The sequence below is a fragment of the Patagioenas fasciata genome, chromosome W (genome assembly GCF_037038585.1).
Source record: "Patagioenas fasciata isolate bPatFas1 chromosome W, bPatFas1.hap1, whole genome shotgun sequence".
Taxonomy (NCBI): Eukaryota; Metazoa; Chordata; class Aves; order Columbiformes; family Columbidae; genus Patagioenas; species Patagioenas fasciata.
In genome coordinates this window covers 1,673,846-1,691,158 of record NC_092559.1, presented here as the reverse complement: position 1 = coordinate 1,691,158, position 17,313 = coordinate 1,673,846, and the positions used below count along the sequence as shown (strand labels likewise).

At 44.3% G+C, this 17,313-nt stretch overlaps 2 protein-coding genes and 2 long non-coding RNA genes across 6 annotated transcripts in view; 2 read left to right on the top strand and 2 right to left on the bottom strand.

Annotated features, from left to right (window-relative positions):
- Window positions 1-4,892, top strand: part of LOC136114643 (uncharacterized) — a 32,548-nt gene extending 27,656 nt beyond the window's left edge. The window contains exon 7 of the long non-coding RNA XR_011736320.1: window positions 2,970-4,892. This is a non-coding gene — a long non-coding RNA (uncharacterized lncRNA). The remainder of the gene's footprint in view (window positions 1-2,969) is intronic.
- Window positions 4,893-6,129: 1,237 nt separating this feature from the next.
- LOC136114485 (lung adenoma susceptibility protein 2-like) lies at window positions 6,130-8,405 on the bottom strand. The gene is given in 3 exon segments (XM_065859833.2): window positions 6,130-6,800; window positions 7,710-8,213; window positions 8,216-8,405. Coding segments are annotated over 3 exon segments (828 nt in total). The 3' UTR covers window positions 6,130-6,666.
- A 280-nt stretch (window positions 8,406-8,685) lies between these two features.
- On the bottom strand, window positions 8,686-11,349 carry LOC139826363 (uncharacterized). The gene is made up of 3 exons (XR_011736326.1): window positions 11,262-11,349; window positions 9,875-10,336; window positions 8,686-8,882 (listed from the first exon to the last, which is right to left on the bottom strand). It is a non-coding gene; the product is annotated as an uncharacterized lncRNA (long non-coding RNA).
- A 170-nt stretch (window positions 11,350-11,519) lies between these two features.
- Window positions 11,520-17,123, top strand: LOC136114582 (stAR-related lipid transfer protein 6-like). 3 transcript variants are annotated; one of them, XM_071801591.1, is made up of 7 exons: window positions 11,520-11,578; window positions 12,112-12,205; window positions 12,356-12,405; window positions 14,145-14,271; window positions 14,920-15,037; window positions 16,072-16,165; window positions 16,465-17,123. In XM_071801591.1, exons 2-7 carry the CDS (start codon window positions 12,116-12,118, stop codon window positions 16,616-16,618), a joined length of 633 nt encoding a protein of 210 aa, XP_071657692.1. In that variant the 5' UTR covers window positions 11,520-11,578; window positions 12,112-12,115; the 3' UTR covers window positions 16,619-17,123. The 3 variants fall into 3 exon arrangements, with proteins under 3 accessions (XP_071657692.1, XP_065716026.1, XP_071657693.1); XM_065859954.2 differs by lacking the exon at window positions 11,520-11,578 and adding an exon at window positions 11,613-11,737; XM_071801592.1 differs by lacking the exon at window positions 11,520-11,578 and adding an exon at window positions 11,870-11,889.
- Window positions 17,124-17,313: the final 190 nt, after the last annotated feature.

The window sequence follows — 17,313 nt, the reverse complement described above, 5'->3', positions numbered from 1 at the left end:
GGCTTTTCTCCTTAAAGAAAGGAGTGAAATAGGACAATGTGCCAGACCTCAAGGTCATCTTTTAATTCTTCTCTTGTCCCCAAGATACTTACATGGGAAGGGAAAGGTGCCTAAGGAAGTGAAGCTTTGGGGGATTAACCTTTTGGAGAAAGATGCAGGGAGAAAAAGAGCTTGAGACCCCAGGGTAGGTCGAGGATCACTACATGGGGCAAGAGATCTACTGATGAAAAATGATTTCTGGGTCATGTCTGCAAAGCTTCTCGTATTTAAGCTCTTCAGTTGCTGTTCCGGGAGCTGTTGGTGCTTATGTGCCATATGCTCTTTGTGGTGAACCGGTGGAAATCTGTGTGCGAGCACAAGGTTTGTCTCCTATTTCTGGTAACCTAGTGCCTCCAGCAGAGCAGATGCGATCTGCTCAACTATAAAAATGGTCTCTCTTGAAAAATCATGTAGACGGGCTTGAAATAGCTGTGCTGTTTGTGCTGTGGAAGAAGAAATGGGTTCTGGAGCTGAAATGGAATGTCCTGAAATAGTTGTGAGCGGAGATGGATCGAGGCAGCGGTTCTGATTTGGGAAGGGAGGCTTGGGGCTTGGTCCTGAGAGAGGACCCCAAATGGAGAAGAGGTGTGAGAGGTGCACATCCTGTGTCTGTTGCTGCTTGTCACAGCAAGTTATCCATGCTGAGTCCTGTACCAGGGTCTACATGGGCTTGGGTGTCCCTTCCTCAACCAAGACCATTTGTGCTGGAGTGTGTCCCCTTCTGCCTTCCAGCGATGGGTGATCTCTGATATATCAGAGGGTCATTTTGGTTGGAGAAGACCCTCAAGATGGAGTCCAACTGTTCACCCACCCTTGGCACTGTCTCATGTCCCTGAGAACCTCATCTTTGTGTGTTCAACCCCTCCAGGGATGGTGACTCCAGCACTGCCCTGGGCAGCCTGTTCCAATGCCCCACAGCCCTTTAGATGAATAAATGTGTCCTAATAGCCAATTTAAACTTCCCCTGGCCCAACTTGAGGCCGTTTCTTTGTGTCCCTGTCTCCCCTCAGCTCCTGTTCTCCAGCTGAACCCCCCAGGTCCCTCAGCCGCTCCCATCACACTTGTGCTCCAGCCCCTTCCCCAGCTCCATTCCCTTCTCTCCACTCGCTCCAGCACCTCAAGGCCTTTCTTGGGAGGTGATCCCACCACCCCTCTGGCCGCCGTTTCTATGCTGGCGTACGTTGTTAAACCAGCAGTACAGGGATAAGAGCGTTTCCCTTCTCTCACCTTAAACTGCGAGTTCCCGTTATCTTTATTAACCAATGGTGAAGAATGTGTTTTCATAGTGATCATGGTGACTCTGGCTTAACAAATCCAGCCATAATCTGACTCAAACAGCAGCATTTCTTAGCCGGGTGGTCTCAAATGATGGAGAGAAGGAACATTTCTCATTGCACCAGGGTGGTGGGAAAGGTCTGGTTTGGACTGGGTAGCAATTTTAAGGCCCGGGTTGATTTAACATCTTGCAATGTGCTGATTTTCCAGCCCTAAGGAGCAAGGGGAGCTCCACGACAGAGATTTTATAGACCTGACATTTAAAGTCATTAAGACTCAATTAGATTTCTCGTTAAAATCATTTTAGCCTGATTTTTTTTGTCCCAGACTTGATTATTGGAAATCATCTCATTTCCCTCAGAGGGAGCACTGGTGTCATTGGGAAAAGCCATTGCTTTTTGCTATTGCTGCATGGTGGATGCCATCCCCAAAGTCCTGTTGGGCTTTTCCATGTGGGTTTGAATTTTGTTGGGTTTTTATTCCAAAATATTGATCAATGAACATGAAGATATTCAGTTTTCCAGCTGTTCTTTTGCTGGAAAGCTCCGTTGGGACCTGAGTCCCTTCAATTCTCAGCACATGGGACATGCAAACTGAAAATGGTCCTGATTTTCACCCCTCCTTAGAGGAAAGAGCTTTCTTGATGAATACAAGCAGACCAGCAATGCTTTCCATAGAGCATGGGATATATTATAATAAGAGCATCATTTTAATTGGGAGAGACCCTCAAGATGGAGTCCAACCATTAACCTCATTAATTCTGGGCTGCGTAGCTCGGAAGAGAGGATGAGATTGGGACCACAACCTCCATAAAGCATCAGAAGTGCAGGTTTAGTGTTTGCCGAGTGCTTGTGGTACCTAATGGGGGAGTTTGGCTGCTGAGCCTCGTTAAGATGAGGAGCTGCAGCTCCTCAAGTAAAACCATTTAAGGTCAGGGAAACGCAGTTTTGTGTTGAAAATGACTTGGAACAAATTGTATTTGTCCGACTCTTGGAAACCAGGCCAAAACATCTCGGTTTGAGGGCTTTTTGAGATGTTTTATTTGGGATGAAAGGTTTCTTGAGGGCTTCGGAGATGGTTTATTTGTCTGCGATGTTTTGAGGTGCGTTCAGATGGGCGATTCGGAATAAGTTAAGTTCTGAAGAGGCAATCTGGGGATGTTTTGGTAAAAGGAAAGTGGTTTTCTTACCAGGCTTGTTGAGCTGAGTGGGTTCTGCTGCGAGCACAACACTCGAACACCTCATTGGACTCAAAGGGAGCAGCCGAGGCCGTCACAGTCACGCCGCATCCTCCTCTTGTGTCTGCATCTCCCCAAAGCATCAGCGAGGGACCGAAAGAGCCCCGGTAAAATTGCTTTGTGCTCCATTAGGAGAAAATCTGTTTGTTTGTTTCCGAAAGCAAAAGATGGTGGGGAGAATAAATCATAGAAATCAAGAGTATCGCTAAAAGACAAAGCTTGGAGGGAGCAATTTCGGAGCAGGCCGAGGAGGCACAAATCACGCTGTGAGGGTAATTAACACAGGGCTTGTGATGGGATTGGATCAAAACTAGAGCTCTATTTTCTTCAAATAAACCCTCTCACTGCATCCCAGACTGGAATTGCCCAGCCCTATAAAACATGGGAGCTGGTTTAAATGATTACCGGTTTCTTTCAGCATAAAATCAACCAAGATCGCGTCTGATGAGGATGAGCAAGGAGAAAAAGGAATTACAAGGCACTGAAGAGAACCTGATGTGAAAAGCCATTATTTTTCCCTGCATGGGGAGAGCAAAGCAAACAGCCAAAATAGATTGGCAAGTAGAAATTTCCGTTCATTACAAGGCTGAGATACAATTTCTCACAATTTGTCCTGTGCAGAGCTTTGGATGTTGGAATCAATTTTCTATGCAGGGAGATACTACAGGAAAATGAGCATTAAAGTTTGTAGCTGTCCGTGAGTGCAAACACAGGCTGGATCTAAGGAGAAATTTGCTGCTTGAAGCACCTTCCTCTTAATAAACTTGGATAATTCTCCGTTATCCCCTTCTCCCATCCTTGGGGATGTGTTGTTCTGTCAAGGAGAGAGGTGAAAGCTCTTTTTAAAGTCTATTTTATGCCTTTATATATAATCCAGCAGCCTTTCTCGCATCTTTGCTACACGGAGCACGTTATCCCTCAGCAGGGCTGTTTTGATTTCTAATATTGGGCAATATGCCGAAACTGGATGGTATGAGGAACCCACCTTCAAGTTTACAGGAGAGTGAACTAAAGAATATTAGAATTAATATGTTATTGATAATTGTATTGTCTAATAAATATTAGATTGGGGTCTTATGCGAGGTTGAGGAGGGGGAGATTCCGTCTGAGTGATGCTGAGAAGTTGTGGTCCAGCATAGAAGGCTTGATAAAGTTGAGAAAGAACCAAGAGCTGTTGAGTTGGGGGTCTGAAGATGGAAATGGGGGTGTTGGTGTGCAAGGCCATCGCTGCCTGGACCCCGAAATTGTTTGCTTGCCACCAGCCAGCCCTGCTACCCAATTGGAGTCCTCCCAGCACTTTTTGGGCTGCTCTGCTAGATGGTGCTGTTGCCTCGGTTTCCGAGAGGAGTTTGTGAGCTGGTCCTCAGCAGATGGTCCTGGGAGGAGAATTAATGCTTATTCAATTAACTGTATCAGCCCGTGGTTAAAACAACATCAAGCGCTGTGTTCTGGGGACTGCGGAGAGCTGGTTGGAGCACGGCGGCTGCCAAACCGCCCTCGGCGGCGGCCAAAACCATGGCTGAGATGGGCCAGAGCTCCTCCTGAAGCTGCTGTCGGGCTCCAGGTTTCATCAACACAAACTCTACGATCCCATGTGGTTTAAACAACTGCACGAGCAGCATCCTTAATCTCCTGGTTTTAAAGGAACAAGGCAAAGCAAACTCTATGGGAATGTCAGGAGATTAGGACAAGAAGAAACCAACACTGTAGCCATTAAAGTCTTATTTTAGCTCCATTTCAGCGGAGGGAAAGCTGCTTTGAAATGTTATCAGGTAGAAATTTGCGTCTCTATGAATCTGGAGGAACTTCGCTGCGCTTAACGGTGATATTTAATATTAATGCGAGTCTTTTCTTTGAGGAATATCCCCAAAAAGCTGCGACAATATTAGAACTAGAACTACTAAACTATCAATCCAAGAATCACCCAGGGTCTGCTGTTGGTGAGCGTGTTGTGGTTGGGCCTAAACTGTGCTTAATTTAAGTGTGTTTCTCGTAGCATGCTTACCATGAAGGTCAAATTCAAGCAGAACTCTTGGCACCAAAATGGTTTTAGTCCTTCATATCTGGGTAAAATCCAGTATTTCCCACGTGTGCACTTTGCGTGGTCCCAGTGGGACTGCTGCTCAGTCGAGATTAACTAAATCCCATCCTAGTGCTGGGCTTGGTGTCTGTCAGGGTCCAACTTGGGGTGCTGGGAAATGCCCCGGCTTTGTGCTGCTTGCGATTCCGTGCGCGGCTTTGCAGGGTTGAGATTTTCTTATAGCGGGTTCTTCCGAACACAAGTCCAGGGTGGGGTGGATGGACGTGGCCCTTTGTCTCTCCTGCTGAAGCCCTTTTACCTCCCCCAGCTCATTAAATATTAATTGCTTGGTGTCAAACCCAACTCTCCCACCTCCCAGCTGCCTGCAGAGCTGTGAAGCCGCTTGCTGGCCTGATAAATATTTAATTACTGCATGAAGTGAAGCAGCTCTGCTCCTGTGATGGCCGAGAGCATCAGGTCAGAGCACATGGGCAGCACCCGAGCTTCAGAGGTGGCCTCTGGCTGTGCAGGAGATGAGGATGAAAACCCAATCAAGCAGGTAGTGATTTCTTTGTGTTCTCCACCCAAGGTGGCAGGAAGGTTGGATTTGGGGAGTGATATTGTCTTGGAGATCATAGAATCGTTTTGGTTGGAAAAGACCCTCAAGATTGAGTCCAACCGTAACCCAACACTAAACTGCGTCGCTAAGAACCTCATCTGTGTGTATTTCCAACCCCTCCAGGGATGGTGACTCCAGCACTGCCCTGGGCAGCCTGTTCCAATGCCCCACAGCCCTTTGGCGAAGGGATTGTCCCCAAGATCCAACCTCAACCTCTCCTGGTGCAACTTGAGGCCGTTTCTTTGTGTCCCTGTGTCAGCACCTCGGGTTCCTCCGACAGCGAATTCTACACCTGATTTCTCTCCCCCACGCACCTGAAAGGAATGGGAGCAGCACTTTTCTTTGGAAGAAACTAATTATAATGTTAAATTGAGATTCCTGTTGACGACAAACCCTGAGCAAGCAGGCAGCGGGACACCGTGGATTAATTTTCCGATCGATCGTGTGAAGTTTGGAAACTATGCCCTGGAGGGCTGAAAATGTGTTTATTCCTTGTTGTAAGGTAAATCAGAGCAAAAGAGAGGCCACGGGTAGCATGTCAGCCCAATAGAGAAATCATAGCCCGTTCAATAACAGGTTGTGTTAAGCACATTTAATTAACTTTGCAGCGGTGTTTCTGATAAATTAGTGCGCAGCGTAATACGTCTAAAGAAATGGAATTAATAAGAAATTAAGCTGCCGCAAGGCCTGTGAAAAGAAGTCATTTCTTAACGAGTCTGTGCTTGAGCAATGACTTGATTTGGGCTGAACGTGGCTCCCGGTGGCTGCTTGTGGGACCTGGGGATGTTGGGCACAGCTGGTAGGGGGCCACATGGACCCAGCAGGGGTTGCCTGGGGTGACCTTTGGAGCTGGGGTGACCTTTGGAGCTGGGGTGACCTTTGGAGCTGGGGTGACCTTTGGAGCTGGGGTGACCTTTGGAGCTGGGGTGACCTTTTTGACCTCGGGTGACCTTTTGACCTCGGGTGACCTTTTGACCTCGGGTGACCTTTTGACCTCAAGTAACCTTTTTGACCTGGGGTGGCCTTTTGACCTGGGGTGGCCTTTTGACCTCAGGTGACCTTTTGACCTCAGGTGACCTTTTGACCTCAAGTTCGAAGGCCAGAACCACTGTGTTGTGCAAAGACACCACAACAGGCTGAGCTTCAGGAATGGGCTGAGATTTAAGGTGGGGAGAGATTCCCAAAACCCATTGGCCTGCAGTAGAGCTCAGGAGCCCAATTCCAATAAATACCTTGATAAAACCTGCCAATTGAGGTTCCATTGAATATTTTTCCTCTTGAAATACATCTTTGTATATCAATGAGATAGCAGAAATATTATTAAAAGGCAAGTTGATCAAGAAGGGAAGGCAGCACATCAATATCCTTGACCTCGACATCAATATCCTTACCTCGAACCGTAAATCCTTTACGCACATGCCACATCCCCATTACTCACAATCTCTATAGGAAGCAATTCTGCATTTCCACGTTCACTTACGAAACAGCTGGAGCGTTTTCCCATGATCTTTCTGCTCCCTGTAGTAGGACTTGCGGCATTTTCCAGAGTACCTGGCACATCTTGGGTTGAACCCTCCAGACCTTCGAGGCAAGGAACTCCAGCTGGTCTTCTGAAAAACAAGGACAACGTGTCCGACCCTCTTCAGGGGCGTTATTTCCACATTACTTAGCACTGGAAATATTTGACAGAGAGTACAGCACCAATACAACTCCTTTGGTTATCGTGGTGTGGGAGTACGGCATGGAAACCATCAGTAAAAAGCGGGAGCTGCAACGTTCCAGCCAGGAGAGCATTTCCAATAGTCGAAAGTTTCTTTTCCCGGCTTATAGAACATATTCAAGATTATTTTGTGGTTTTACCTTGCTTTCATGTTGTAGAAAATGTTGTAGGAAAGCATCTTTTTCTCTTTAGCTGGGTAAACTTGGAAGGTAATTAACACTTGGAAAGGTTAATCTCTCATATCAAAGCAAATCTCGCTGCTGTTTCAGAGCACAGAGATTTCACCACAGGGGGACCTCCCTGCTTCCCAAGAGCAATTCCCAAGGAAAGCTCTGGATAACCAACATATATGGGTTACAAATACCTCCTGCTGACTCTAAAGTACAGAAAAAGCTGCAGGATAAAGAGCATTTCTTACCAATTTGATGGGTTCATTTACACTGTGTGCGGGAATCTCCCTCCCCCAAGGTTATGCTTCATGTAATTTCATTTAATGCGTGGAATGCTATTCAAATGTTAATGGATTTACTGTCATTATCTCACAGTGAGGTACTAAATATGCCACCATGGCTGTAAAATGAATGCTTAAATATTGATTTATATACAAAAACGTGCAGTGTAAAAGCTGTTTAACTTAGTCAACTACTAGTAGGTGCTTTGAGTCACTTGTCGATGAATGTGAATAAATCTGTACAGTGTGGTTGGACTAACATGTCCAGAGAATGTTGGTTTAATAAATGTATGTGATTTTATACACATACCCTCCATTTTCTTATTAAATTTTAGTAAGTATAATTACCTCTGAATGGCTTTTTGATGCGTCTTGAGAACAAGTTATTAAATGGGAAGCAGTTATCTGGATCAGAGTTGCAACTTCGTTCTACTTTATTATCACCTCTTAGATCCCAGCAAATGTTCTGTTCAAAACAATTAGAAGTGTCTTGATCTCCAGAGTGTCTTTTTCGCAGGATCTCCGAAATCTGTGAAGAGGAAGCTTTGCCTTGTACGTTAACATTTTGCCCATCGCTTTTAGTTGAATCAGGAAAGAGGTTGTAACTCTTGAGCCAGGCTGGGTAGTGCAAATCAGGGATGCTGCTTATCCCTGACACGCTCAGGGCAGATTTCTGGCTGGTGAGCCACCGCGGGTAATTCCTCATGGAAAAAGCATTACCTTCCAAAGACAAGGGTCTGGAACTTCCTTTAGAGGCGACAGCATCGCACCCATCAGCTTTAAACACTCGATCTGTCTTTTTGCTCAAGTCTTTGTGCGGATTCTGGCGAGCAACAGCTTTCCCGTCCTCTAGAGACCAAAAGCGCTTTTGGCATCGAGCGACGAGGTTTGGTAAGGGCAGCAAGACCTATTAAGCGACCGGCTGTTCCAGGCACTGCGTGGATGCTTTGATTTCGAAAGGTCGAAAAGCAGCGACCCGTCTGTAGGAAATACCAACAGATCATCCCGTAAGGAACATTTAACGAAGAACTGTTGTTTTGACATAACTGAGGACTTGGCGCCTGACCCTAGCAGGGGGGAAGGACCGAGAGACATCGGACTATGAATCCTTAATGTAATACACAGTTTCTTCCTGGAATGACACCTGTATACATACCAATACCTGTATTGCTAAGTTAATTTAGGGGGCAGTGTAGCCAAAGTACCAGGAATCCATATCTTAAATAGACTGATAAGGGGAAGAGGATTGTGTGCGTCGGGATAGTCTGTAAACCCTGAAGTACCCAACCAATGGGGAACAGGGGAGGGAAATTGCGGCCTTTAGGTAGAACATCCGGTCTTGCAAAATCGTTATTAAAATATGCTTTGCCAAGAGATCCTGCCTGGGCCTATTATATTTGCGAAAGAATTGTTTCCTACAATCCGTTGCGAGACTGATGGAGTCTGGGTCGTGTTCTCTCCACCTTCCAGAAGGGGAAGCACAAGAATCCAAACCCAGCGGCTGATTGAAGTCGCCCAGTGCTGAAAAACAAAGATTTCCATGAATTATGCACCAATCAATCTTGATAAACACCTTACTAGTCAAAAGCTCTTTCCTCCTCCACAACATCCACAGCTTTGAGTATTTTCTTTAGTGTTTTAAGAGAACCAGGACTTCAACACTACGGCCCATTTTTAGCTGCACATTCAGAATTGTGCGGTTTGCAAGCGGGGCCTTAAGTATTTCAGTCCTAGGAGCGACACTTCCTCCACACAGGAACCTTCTGGACCTTCCCCATATAGAAATCAAACATTTCCATGAAAAAGTATGGCTAAAGCAACAGCTTGCAAGGCAGAGAGCCAGATAATGGGCCTATAGACCCATTTTTTGACCCTACAGAAACTTATATAAGATTAAACTTAGTTTTTCAGGAGAGAATTACCACCATTAGAACCCTTTTTTTTTTTAATTAACTGAAACTATGGTTGATGAAATTAAGTTCCCCTCAGTATCTGGAAGTGATTTCTTCTCCATTTCACTGTAATATCAGTGACTGAAATTGGTATTTTAGACTATTATAATATACCAAACATACATGCAGACTTGTTAAGAGGTGAATGGAGTTAACGAGACTTCTGCAAAGAACAGCAACAGAAAGATTTCAGAATAAAATACAAGATTACATCTTTCATAGAACAAAGTTTGCCAGGACTTTGCTATTTCAGACATAACAGACAAGGAATTTGCAATATAAATTAGCTCAGGCACAGTTATCTATTCTAGACCATCTCATAAAAGTGCATCTAATCAATTAAATCTCTCTTTATTCAAGCTAATTAATAATGATAAAAGCCAATCAAACCCATATACATTACCCAGACTTCACACCTTAAAGTCCCTCCCATAGAAATCAAGAGAAATGGTAAAACTTGTTTTAAGGGAACTCCTTCAATTAATTAGATTCTGATGTTAATTACTCTTTCCAACACTCAGATTTAAGCAATGATTTTAAATGTCTTTAGTATATACTCACATAGAGAAAACACAGCTTTTATTCCATACTCTATAACTCGTTATCGCGTTGATGAGCGTGGTCAGGAATTCTCACCAATCCAAGCTTTACAGAGAGCAACAAATAAACCCAAACTGAACAACTTATCTAAAGGCGTATTTGCAGATGACAAACCAACGCTTGGAAAACTCGGTCTGTTTGGGAGTGCTATGACACAGGCAGATTTTTCCAGTGCTTACGCCTGGAGATGTGAGACTTAAATCAAAATCTTCAATATAAGCCTCCAAAGCCTCAGATGCGGAGCTGTAGAACTTGTCCTTGTAACGAATCCAACTGTTTGAGCCGGGATTAGCGCTGTCAATGCTAAAGCTTCTTAAAAGAGAAGATACTGTGGAATCAGGAGAGCGGGTGCTTTCTTCTCCCGAACTCATGGTTTTTAATCCAGGTTTCTGGGCAGAACCTTCGCTCACCTTTTAAATCAATCTAAATGGGAAGAGAAACAAAACTGCAAGTGATCCTTTGCACTGATATTTCTCGAACTATAACACAACCGGGATTTTTTACTTTCGTTTTAAAGTGTTATTACTTTCCTGAAAATACTATTTAGCTGTTCGATTTGCTGCGTTTTAAAGAAGTTTGTTATATATATATGCACCACGCTGATGTTTGTCACCACACAATTCAGCAAAGGCACCAAGTACCATAACTTTTGATTTCAGGAGCACAAAGAGTCGTATCCAGGCACAAAACCAGCACTAAAAGCCGCTTAAGTAGTATTAAAAATTAACAACTCAAGGTAGCAAGAGCAAGAAGCCATTGCCCTCGCACAGGTTTTTATGGGTAATAACCACAAAGAAATTTACACACGCTTTGAATTGTCTTATCTATGTAATGCAGCCAAACTAATCCGAGCTGCCTTTGTGGCCCCACAAACTGTAAATTGAGGAGCTGGAGGCACAGGATTGTTCTAAATGCTGTTATAGGATGGTCAAGGTCACTGACAGAAACTTAACGGTTTGTTTCAGCTGTTTGGGTAAAAGGCCATTTGAAGACTCTGTTAAGGAAACAGGTGCTGTAGAAGAAACAAAGAGTAATAACTCTGTTCTATCGGAACATATAAAGATACAAATATAACCAGGCAACAGCAGGATAAGGATTTATATGTAAAACGTTCAGTAGGGCACAGCTCTCCCAAGGCCGAAGCGGTTTTACCCACAGAGCCGGGGAGGAGCCGAGGAGGAGCCGAGGAGGAGCCGGGGAGGAGCCGGGGAGGAGCCGGGGAGGAGCCGAATCGGGCACCGGCCTCAGGACCCCCAGGAGAGGCCGGGCGGGCTCCTCCGCCCCCTTTCCCTCACAAGAAGCACCCAAAGCAGCACAACCCCTCCACACCCCCAGGAGGGTGCGCTACCTTCCCGCCCATGGAACCCCGGGCGTCCCCGCCCCGCAGCAGCAGCTCCTCAGTCTTTGCCGCCCGCCGCTTTTGAAAGGACCGCGCCCCTTCAGCAAAATGGCGGCGCGCAGGCGCAAGAGGCGCGGAGCATGGTGGGAGTTGTAGTCGGAGTCGGTCAATGGGGCGCGGCGCTAGCGGTGACTACAGCTCCCGGCATGCCCCGCGGGGACTACAACTCCCGGCATGCCCCGCGGAGACTACAGATCCCGGCGTGCCCCGCGGTGGGAGGGCGGGAAGGCGGGTCTGGATCGTCAGCTCCCTGTGGCGCCGCTGAGGTGAGTCCGGGTTGGGGCGGCCGGTTTCTCTTCGCCATCCCCCGGAGACGATGCCTCAGGCGGGGGATCGGAGCGGGGCTGCCGGGTGGGAGTCTCCCCTGTGAGGCTTTGGGCTCCGCGGCGTGTTGAGCGCTCCCTGTCAGCCCAGAGGCGGCGGAGGTGAGCGGCCCTCACACCGAGCGCCTGCCGGAATCCCACTGAGGGGGCTCCGGAAAAGTCTGTGCAACCCGTTCTACGGGACAGCCCCGTAAAGGTTTAGGGCTGAAGCTGATTTTGTGTGAGAGGCCGGTCCTGAATTGTTCAGCGCTGTTGTGAGTGACTTCAGTGACTTCAGAAGTGACTTCAGTCAGTTACGGCAGAATCAGAATCTCGGGTGATAAACTAAGGAGGGGAGGTTTGAATGCAGAGTAATGATGGATTTAATATGGAGTGAACTAAAGCCATGGAAAGGAAATAGGAATGAGCCTCATGTTTTTTTGCTCTTTAAGGAATGCTTTTATCTATACCAGCAAACCGCTTTTAAATCTTTACAGATAAATGGACTATAAGAAAATCGCAGATGAAGTTTCAGAAAAACTGTTATCATACAGTCAAGATACTTCAGGATGGAGGGTGATAAAAGTCTCAGTAAGAAAATACTAGTTAATATTGTTTATGAAGTTATTTGTACTCAAACCATTCTGTTGCAAAAAGTGTTTAAAACTGTTTTCCTTTAACAATTAGTTCACAACTCGTTATCAACTGCTAAGTTTTTATTTTTCCTTTTTCTACTTTGAGAAAAATGTTACGGTTTCTTCCAAGCCTTCAAAAGAGTATGCGGGAAATATGTAAGTATTTACATTTTGTTCCGAATGGTAATGATTAACATAATCTTTTTTGAACAGTGACACCCAAAGTTGAGATGGAGACATTAATGCCCTCATGATTATAGTTTTGTTAGATTTAGAGAGGATTTTGTGCTGTAGTTACACTGGGTCAGTGCAGGGCTGGAATACAAGAGACGAATTTATACTATATAACACTTACTAATATGGAAGTATAAGGAGATCCGGAGTCACACTTTTGACCTTAAGTCAGTGACTCTTCCTGGTGGAATATTCTGTTGGAGCTGTTATGTTTTACAGCTTTTCACCCCTCCTGCTTTAGGACAAGAGGAAACGGCCTCAAGTTGCACCAGGGGACGTTTAGATTGGATATTGGGAACAATTTCTTCCCCAAAGGGCTGTTGGGCATTGGAACAGGCTGCCCAGGGCAGTGCTGGAGTCACCATCCCTGGAGGGGTTGAAAAGGCGTTTAGCTGAGGTTCTCAGGGGCACGGTTTAGTGCTAGAATTAAATTATGGTTGGATTTGATAATCCTGAGCATCTTTTCCAAGTGAAATTATTCTATTCTATGATTCTATGAAGTTTTTGCTTGGGAAATACCCGACACTCGTGTGCAGATGTGTTACAGATGAATTACTCTACAGTATGATAATGGAAAGTAGCTGTGCTATTTAATTAGAATATGTTAAAAGTACTGTTAACTTAATAAGAATTTGCTTATGTTGTATGTGGCCTAATTGTATTTCAGATCGTATTTCAGTACACGTGGATTTGAAGGTGTGAGGGTCGGGCGGCTTAGAATTCAGGAGAACGTGCCTGACGATTTTGGGGGAAGGAAAAAAGATGTTCTGTAGTCTCAGTTGGGCACAAAACCATTTTCATTTGTACCCAGATCTGTATATAGCGAGTCCTCTGCAGTCAGGAGAAGCATCATTGTGCTTCCTGCCATTTGGCTCAGGGAGCCAAAATCTTGCATTCATTTATTTTTGTATAAATCTTTGTCACATTAACAAGTAGTACTGGTCTGTAGTGTGTCTTTTGTGAAGGAATACTACCTGTTTCTAGGAGCAAAAGTGTAGCTCTTCTCATTTTCAGTCGGACATTATTTATTAACCTCATATCGCAAACGCCCATTTAGTTTTTAAATTGCGGGAGTATGAAGAGTTTGCTTTACTTGCTAAAAGAAATCAGTGGGGGATCTGGTAGTGAAAAGCAGAGTTCAGGGAAGCATGAAGGGGATTGTTCAAGCCTGAGTGGGATTTCATTTGGAATTATGTCACCTCAACTCAAGAAAGACATTTCAGATGGTCTTTCTGACTTACATTTGTGCATCACCAGGGGCTGTAAATCTGATGTCACGTTTCTTGAACAGTCGCCTTTGAGCTCACCTCTTGTCACGCAGCGTCCGTCACCTGTGTGTTTAATTCGTGCTCACCGTGGTGATTCACAAGGAACTGCCTGTGAGAACTCTCTGTTGCAATGAGCAGTTCCCAGCATTACAGGAGTTTCCTATTTCCTTCTTCCCCCTGTGAACTTTCCCTTGAACTCCTCAAAAGATTACGAACAACAGTTGGAGAAACGCCAGAATGCGCTAGTTCATAAATAGGGAGAAGATTGGCAATCAGTGCCAAATGGGTTACAACTTTACCTTATTATAGCTTGGCATCTTCAACTTATTCTTGTATAACCTATTTTTCCAATTCATAAATGTGAATTCAATCTCTGTTTTTTATACCATCTAGATACCGCGGAGAAGGGATAATTAAGGAAGTGCCCAGTAAAATCATTCCTTTTATGTATCTCCCTGAATATCGAAGCAAATGGGACAAAGCATTAAAATCTTACAAGCTGTTAGAAAGCATTGACCAGGTAATACGATAATTTGATACAAAGATTTTATTTTAACGCTTTCTGTGGGAATTAGGGTGGCTAAAAAGACTTCTACTGGGACAAAGAAAGCTCTCAATACTAAATATGTTCTGGATCAGTAAAAACTTGTAAACTTGAGAGGGGTGGCCCTGGGTATGGAGAGAGCTCTCAGAACCTATTACACATGTGTAAATGGCTCAAGTGTATAAAAAAAATCCCTAAACCAAAAAACAAATAAAGAATCCTCCCCTTTTTGTCTTCTCTGACCCTCTCTCACTTTCCTCTGCCTGGAGCTGGTCAGATGTTACAATGTTGTGGGACATCCACCAATACCTTTGATTTTTTGAGTTAGATTCCACATCTTTGTCGCAGAATGCAATGTGGAATCCAGCAGGTGTATTTTAATGCAAATAGGCCTTCTGGTTCCACTAAATGAGCACATTTTAAGAAACCATACTCCTGCCTCCGATATAGGCCATGAGGGATGGCAGCGAATCCCTGCCCTGTGTTACGGCTCTCATGTTAACTCATACTAACAAATAATAACCCATTTTTGTCACGTACTATTTAACCTGTAGTGCTGCTTTGCCAGTTAAAGAACATTTTGCTTCTTACGTACTAACTCCAAAACCTTTTCCTTACTCGTAGGACACTGGTCTATACCACAGCGTAACCCACAGTTACGGGATGGGGCTGATTTCATCCCGGGATTTTGTTGACCTGCTGCATGTTAAACCATACCCTGGTGATGTCCTTACCACTAACTGTAAGTTGCATGTATCTACTGCATGGTTTTGTATTTTTGGCAGCGTTCTGGAAACCCCAAAGCGACCGGCTGTAAATTCTGCAGCCTTTTCACAGGAGCGAGTACCTTGCTCTGTGTGTGCTCCCAACAGTCCCCTCCTGTTTATCCCCAAAACAAAGCTGGGGGGGGTTATTAAATACTGAAACTATCAACACTTACCTTCAAAGGAAATACCGTGTTCTCTCTTTATTCTCCTATTCAACCTTTCTTTGAAAAACTGAAAAAATGTAGTGGTAGTATGAGGAAGCTGGACTTTATTATTTCACTCTATAAATTCAGCATTTTATAGCAGTTTTCTGCATTTACATGGCTTTCCACCCAAATGTGACTGCCCTAATAAGCCATTCCCAGCATGAACTGCTGATTTGCCCCAGATTTGATTCTCTTTGAGCTTGGCTCTCTAAACTTAGAAGAAATGTAGAATGATGACTATCACAGCTATGTGGCCAATCAGGAAAACATCTCACTGCTACTTTATTTCTGTGCTAATATTTTAATTCGTGTGGATCTTACGGCAGAAAACAACGTTTTTCATCTTTGAACTTTACTGACCTGGTGGTTTTTTCCAGCCATTATCTTACAATACTTTATGATCCAGAAAGAATGGATAACTAAACAAAATAACCCCTCCCAGCTGCTCCTATATGCAGCAGTTTCCTCATCTCTGCAATTGCCTGTGCTAATTAATGAGACCTGCTGACACACTGACTGCTTGGGCCACCTCACCACTTAGGTATGCGTAATCACAACTCAGGGATCATATTTTGGCCCAAACACCTATAGAAAGTCGTTACATGTATTGAATTACTCTACAAATATTGAATGTCCTTTAGGTGTTTTCCGTACAGAATGGAATTGCTGAACTTAGCAGGGACCGTATTGCGAGATCTCGTGCTATCCTGTAGTAGGTTGGTTTTAAAGGGGAATTTTGAGTCAGACAATTGACAGATAGAAACATAATTAAGTTGGTTTTGCTCTTTGGTGGCGATTTCCAGCTGTCAGCGTGGAATATTCCGGCTGCCCCCCAACTCCCTCCTGTGTCCGGGGCTACAACAATCCCTGTGGATATGTCTGCTCGCCTTTGCCTGAGTGAGTATTGAAAGCCCGCGACATTAGCACCTTTGGTTAGTTATCTTCTCTAGAAAAAGCTGAACATTTTCTGAACTGCGTGGCTTTTTAATTTATTTCATTTAGACGGTTTTATTCTGGAGTTTTGCGCCGGTTAGTTTTGTGATTCGGCCTCTCTTTTGAAACAACTGATGCTTTTATACATCTGTTTTCTATTAATAATTTCCATAGACATGGACTAGAAACATCTGTACATCTCCCTAAGTTTCAAAGCACAGGCAACAAATATTAACTGCTGGATTTTGCTCCTTTTATCGCAGGAATCCAGAGCACTCCAAACTGGTTGTATTTATTCAGCCAGAACTGGGAGGAATGCTGCCCTGTTCGGTAGTGGAATCAGCGTTACCGACCACGCTCGTAAACCTCATCACCGATACCAGAGCTGGCCTGAAAGCCTTGAAAGATCCGAACTAAATGTAAGTGGGAAATAACAAGCACAAGTCACCTGCATCTTTGACCTGGATTCATTTTTAAAGCAGATGATGACGTTTTATTTTGTGTGTTATGTGGAAATGGCCAAACTGTTAAAACGATTCTTGGGAATGACGTGAAAATTTACGCTGAAGTGCCATCAAAGTACATGCCAGTGCTTTCAATGTAATCAGGTGATGGTTTGTGATATTTGTGCACTTTATATGCAGAGAATATATATATTCACGTGAGAATCTGGTGATATAGCAATGTTAAAATACAGTAGTCAATATTTTGCCATAGCTTTAAACGTACTTTGATAAATTCTTACCTCAATTACGCACTCGACTGAAAGAAGCAAACATCTCATGTACCAGAGGCTTTAAACACGTTTATTAACTATAAGTGTGCAACTCTAATTAGCGACTGTTTCACTGTTTTGGAATTATTGGAAGAAAAACCTGATGAATTTGTATATAGCATCTCATTAAAAGCTCCTCTTTGTACACAGAGTTGTCATTTTCTGAATCTTGAGCACCAAACCTGAACCATTTCTAGAAGGTGACTGATTTCCAGGCCTGAGGTGGTGATGTGATTCATTTGGAAGTCACGTTTTGGTATTTCTGGTACCTCTAGTTATGAGTTAACCGCAGGAAACAGTGAGATTTATGTGAACAGCAAATCCCATTGCTGGTCCA

Excerpts from the sequence above, each read along its gene's own strand:
- LOC136114582 (XM_071801591.1), top strand. The coding sequence starts at position 12,116 with ATGGACTATAAGAAAATCGCAGATGAAGTTTCAGAAAAACTGTTATCA. Across the intron at positions 12,406-14,144 it reads AAAGAGTATGCGGGAAATAT|ATACCGCGGAGAAGGGATAA; the intron begins GTAAGTATTTAC and ends TATACCATCTAG. Across the intron at positions 15,038-16,071 it reads TGATGTCCTTACCACTAACT|CTGTCAGCGTGGAATATTCC; the intron begins GTAAGTTGCATG and ends GGCGATTTCCAG.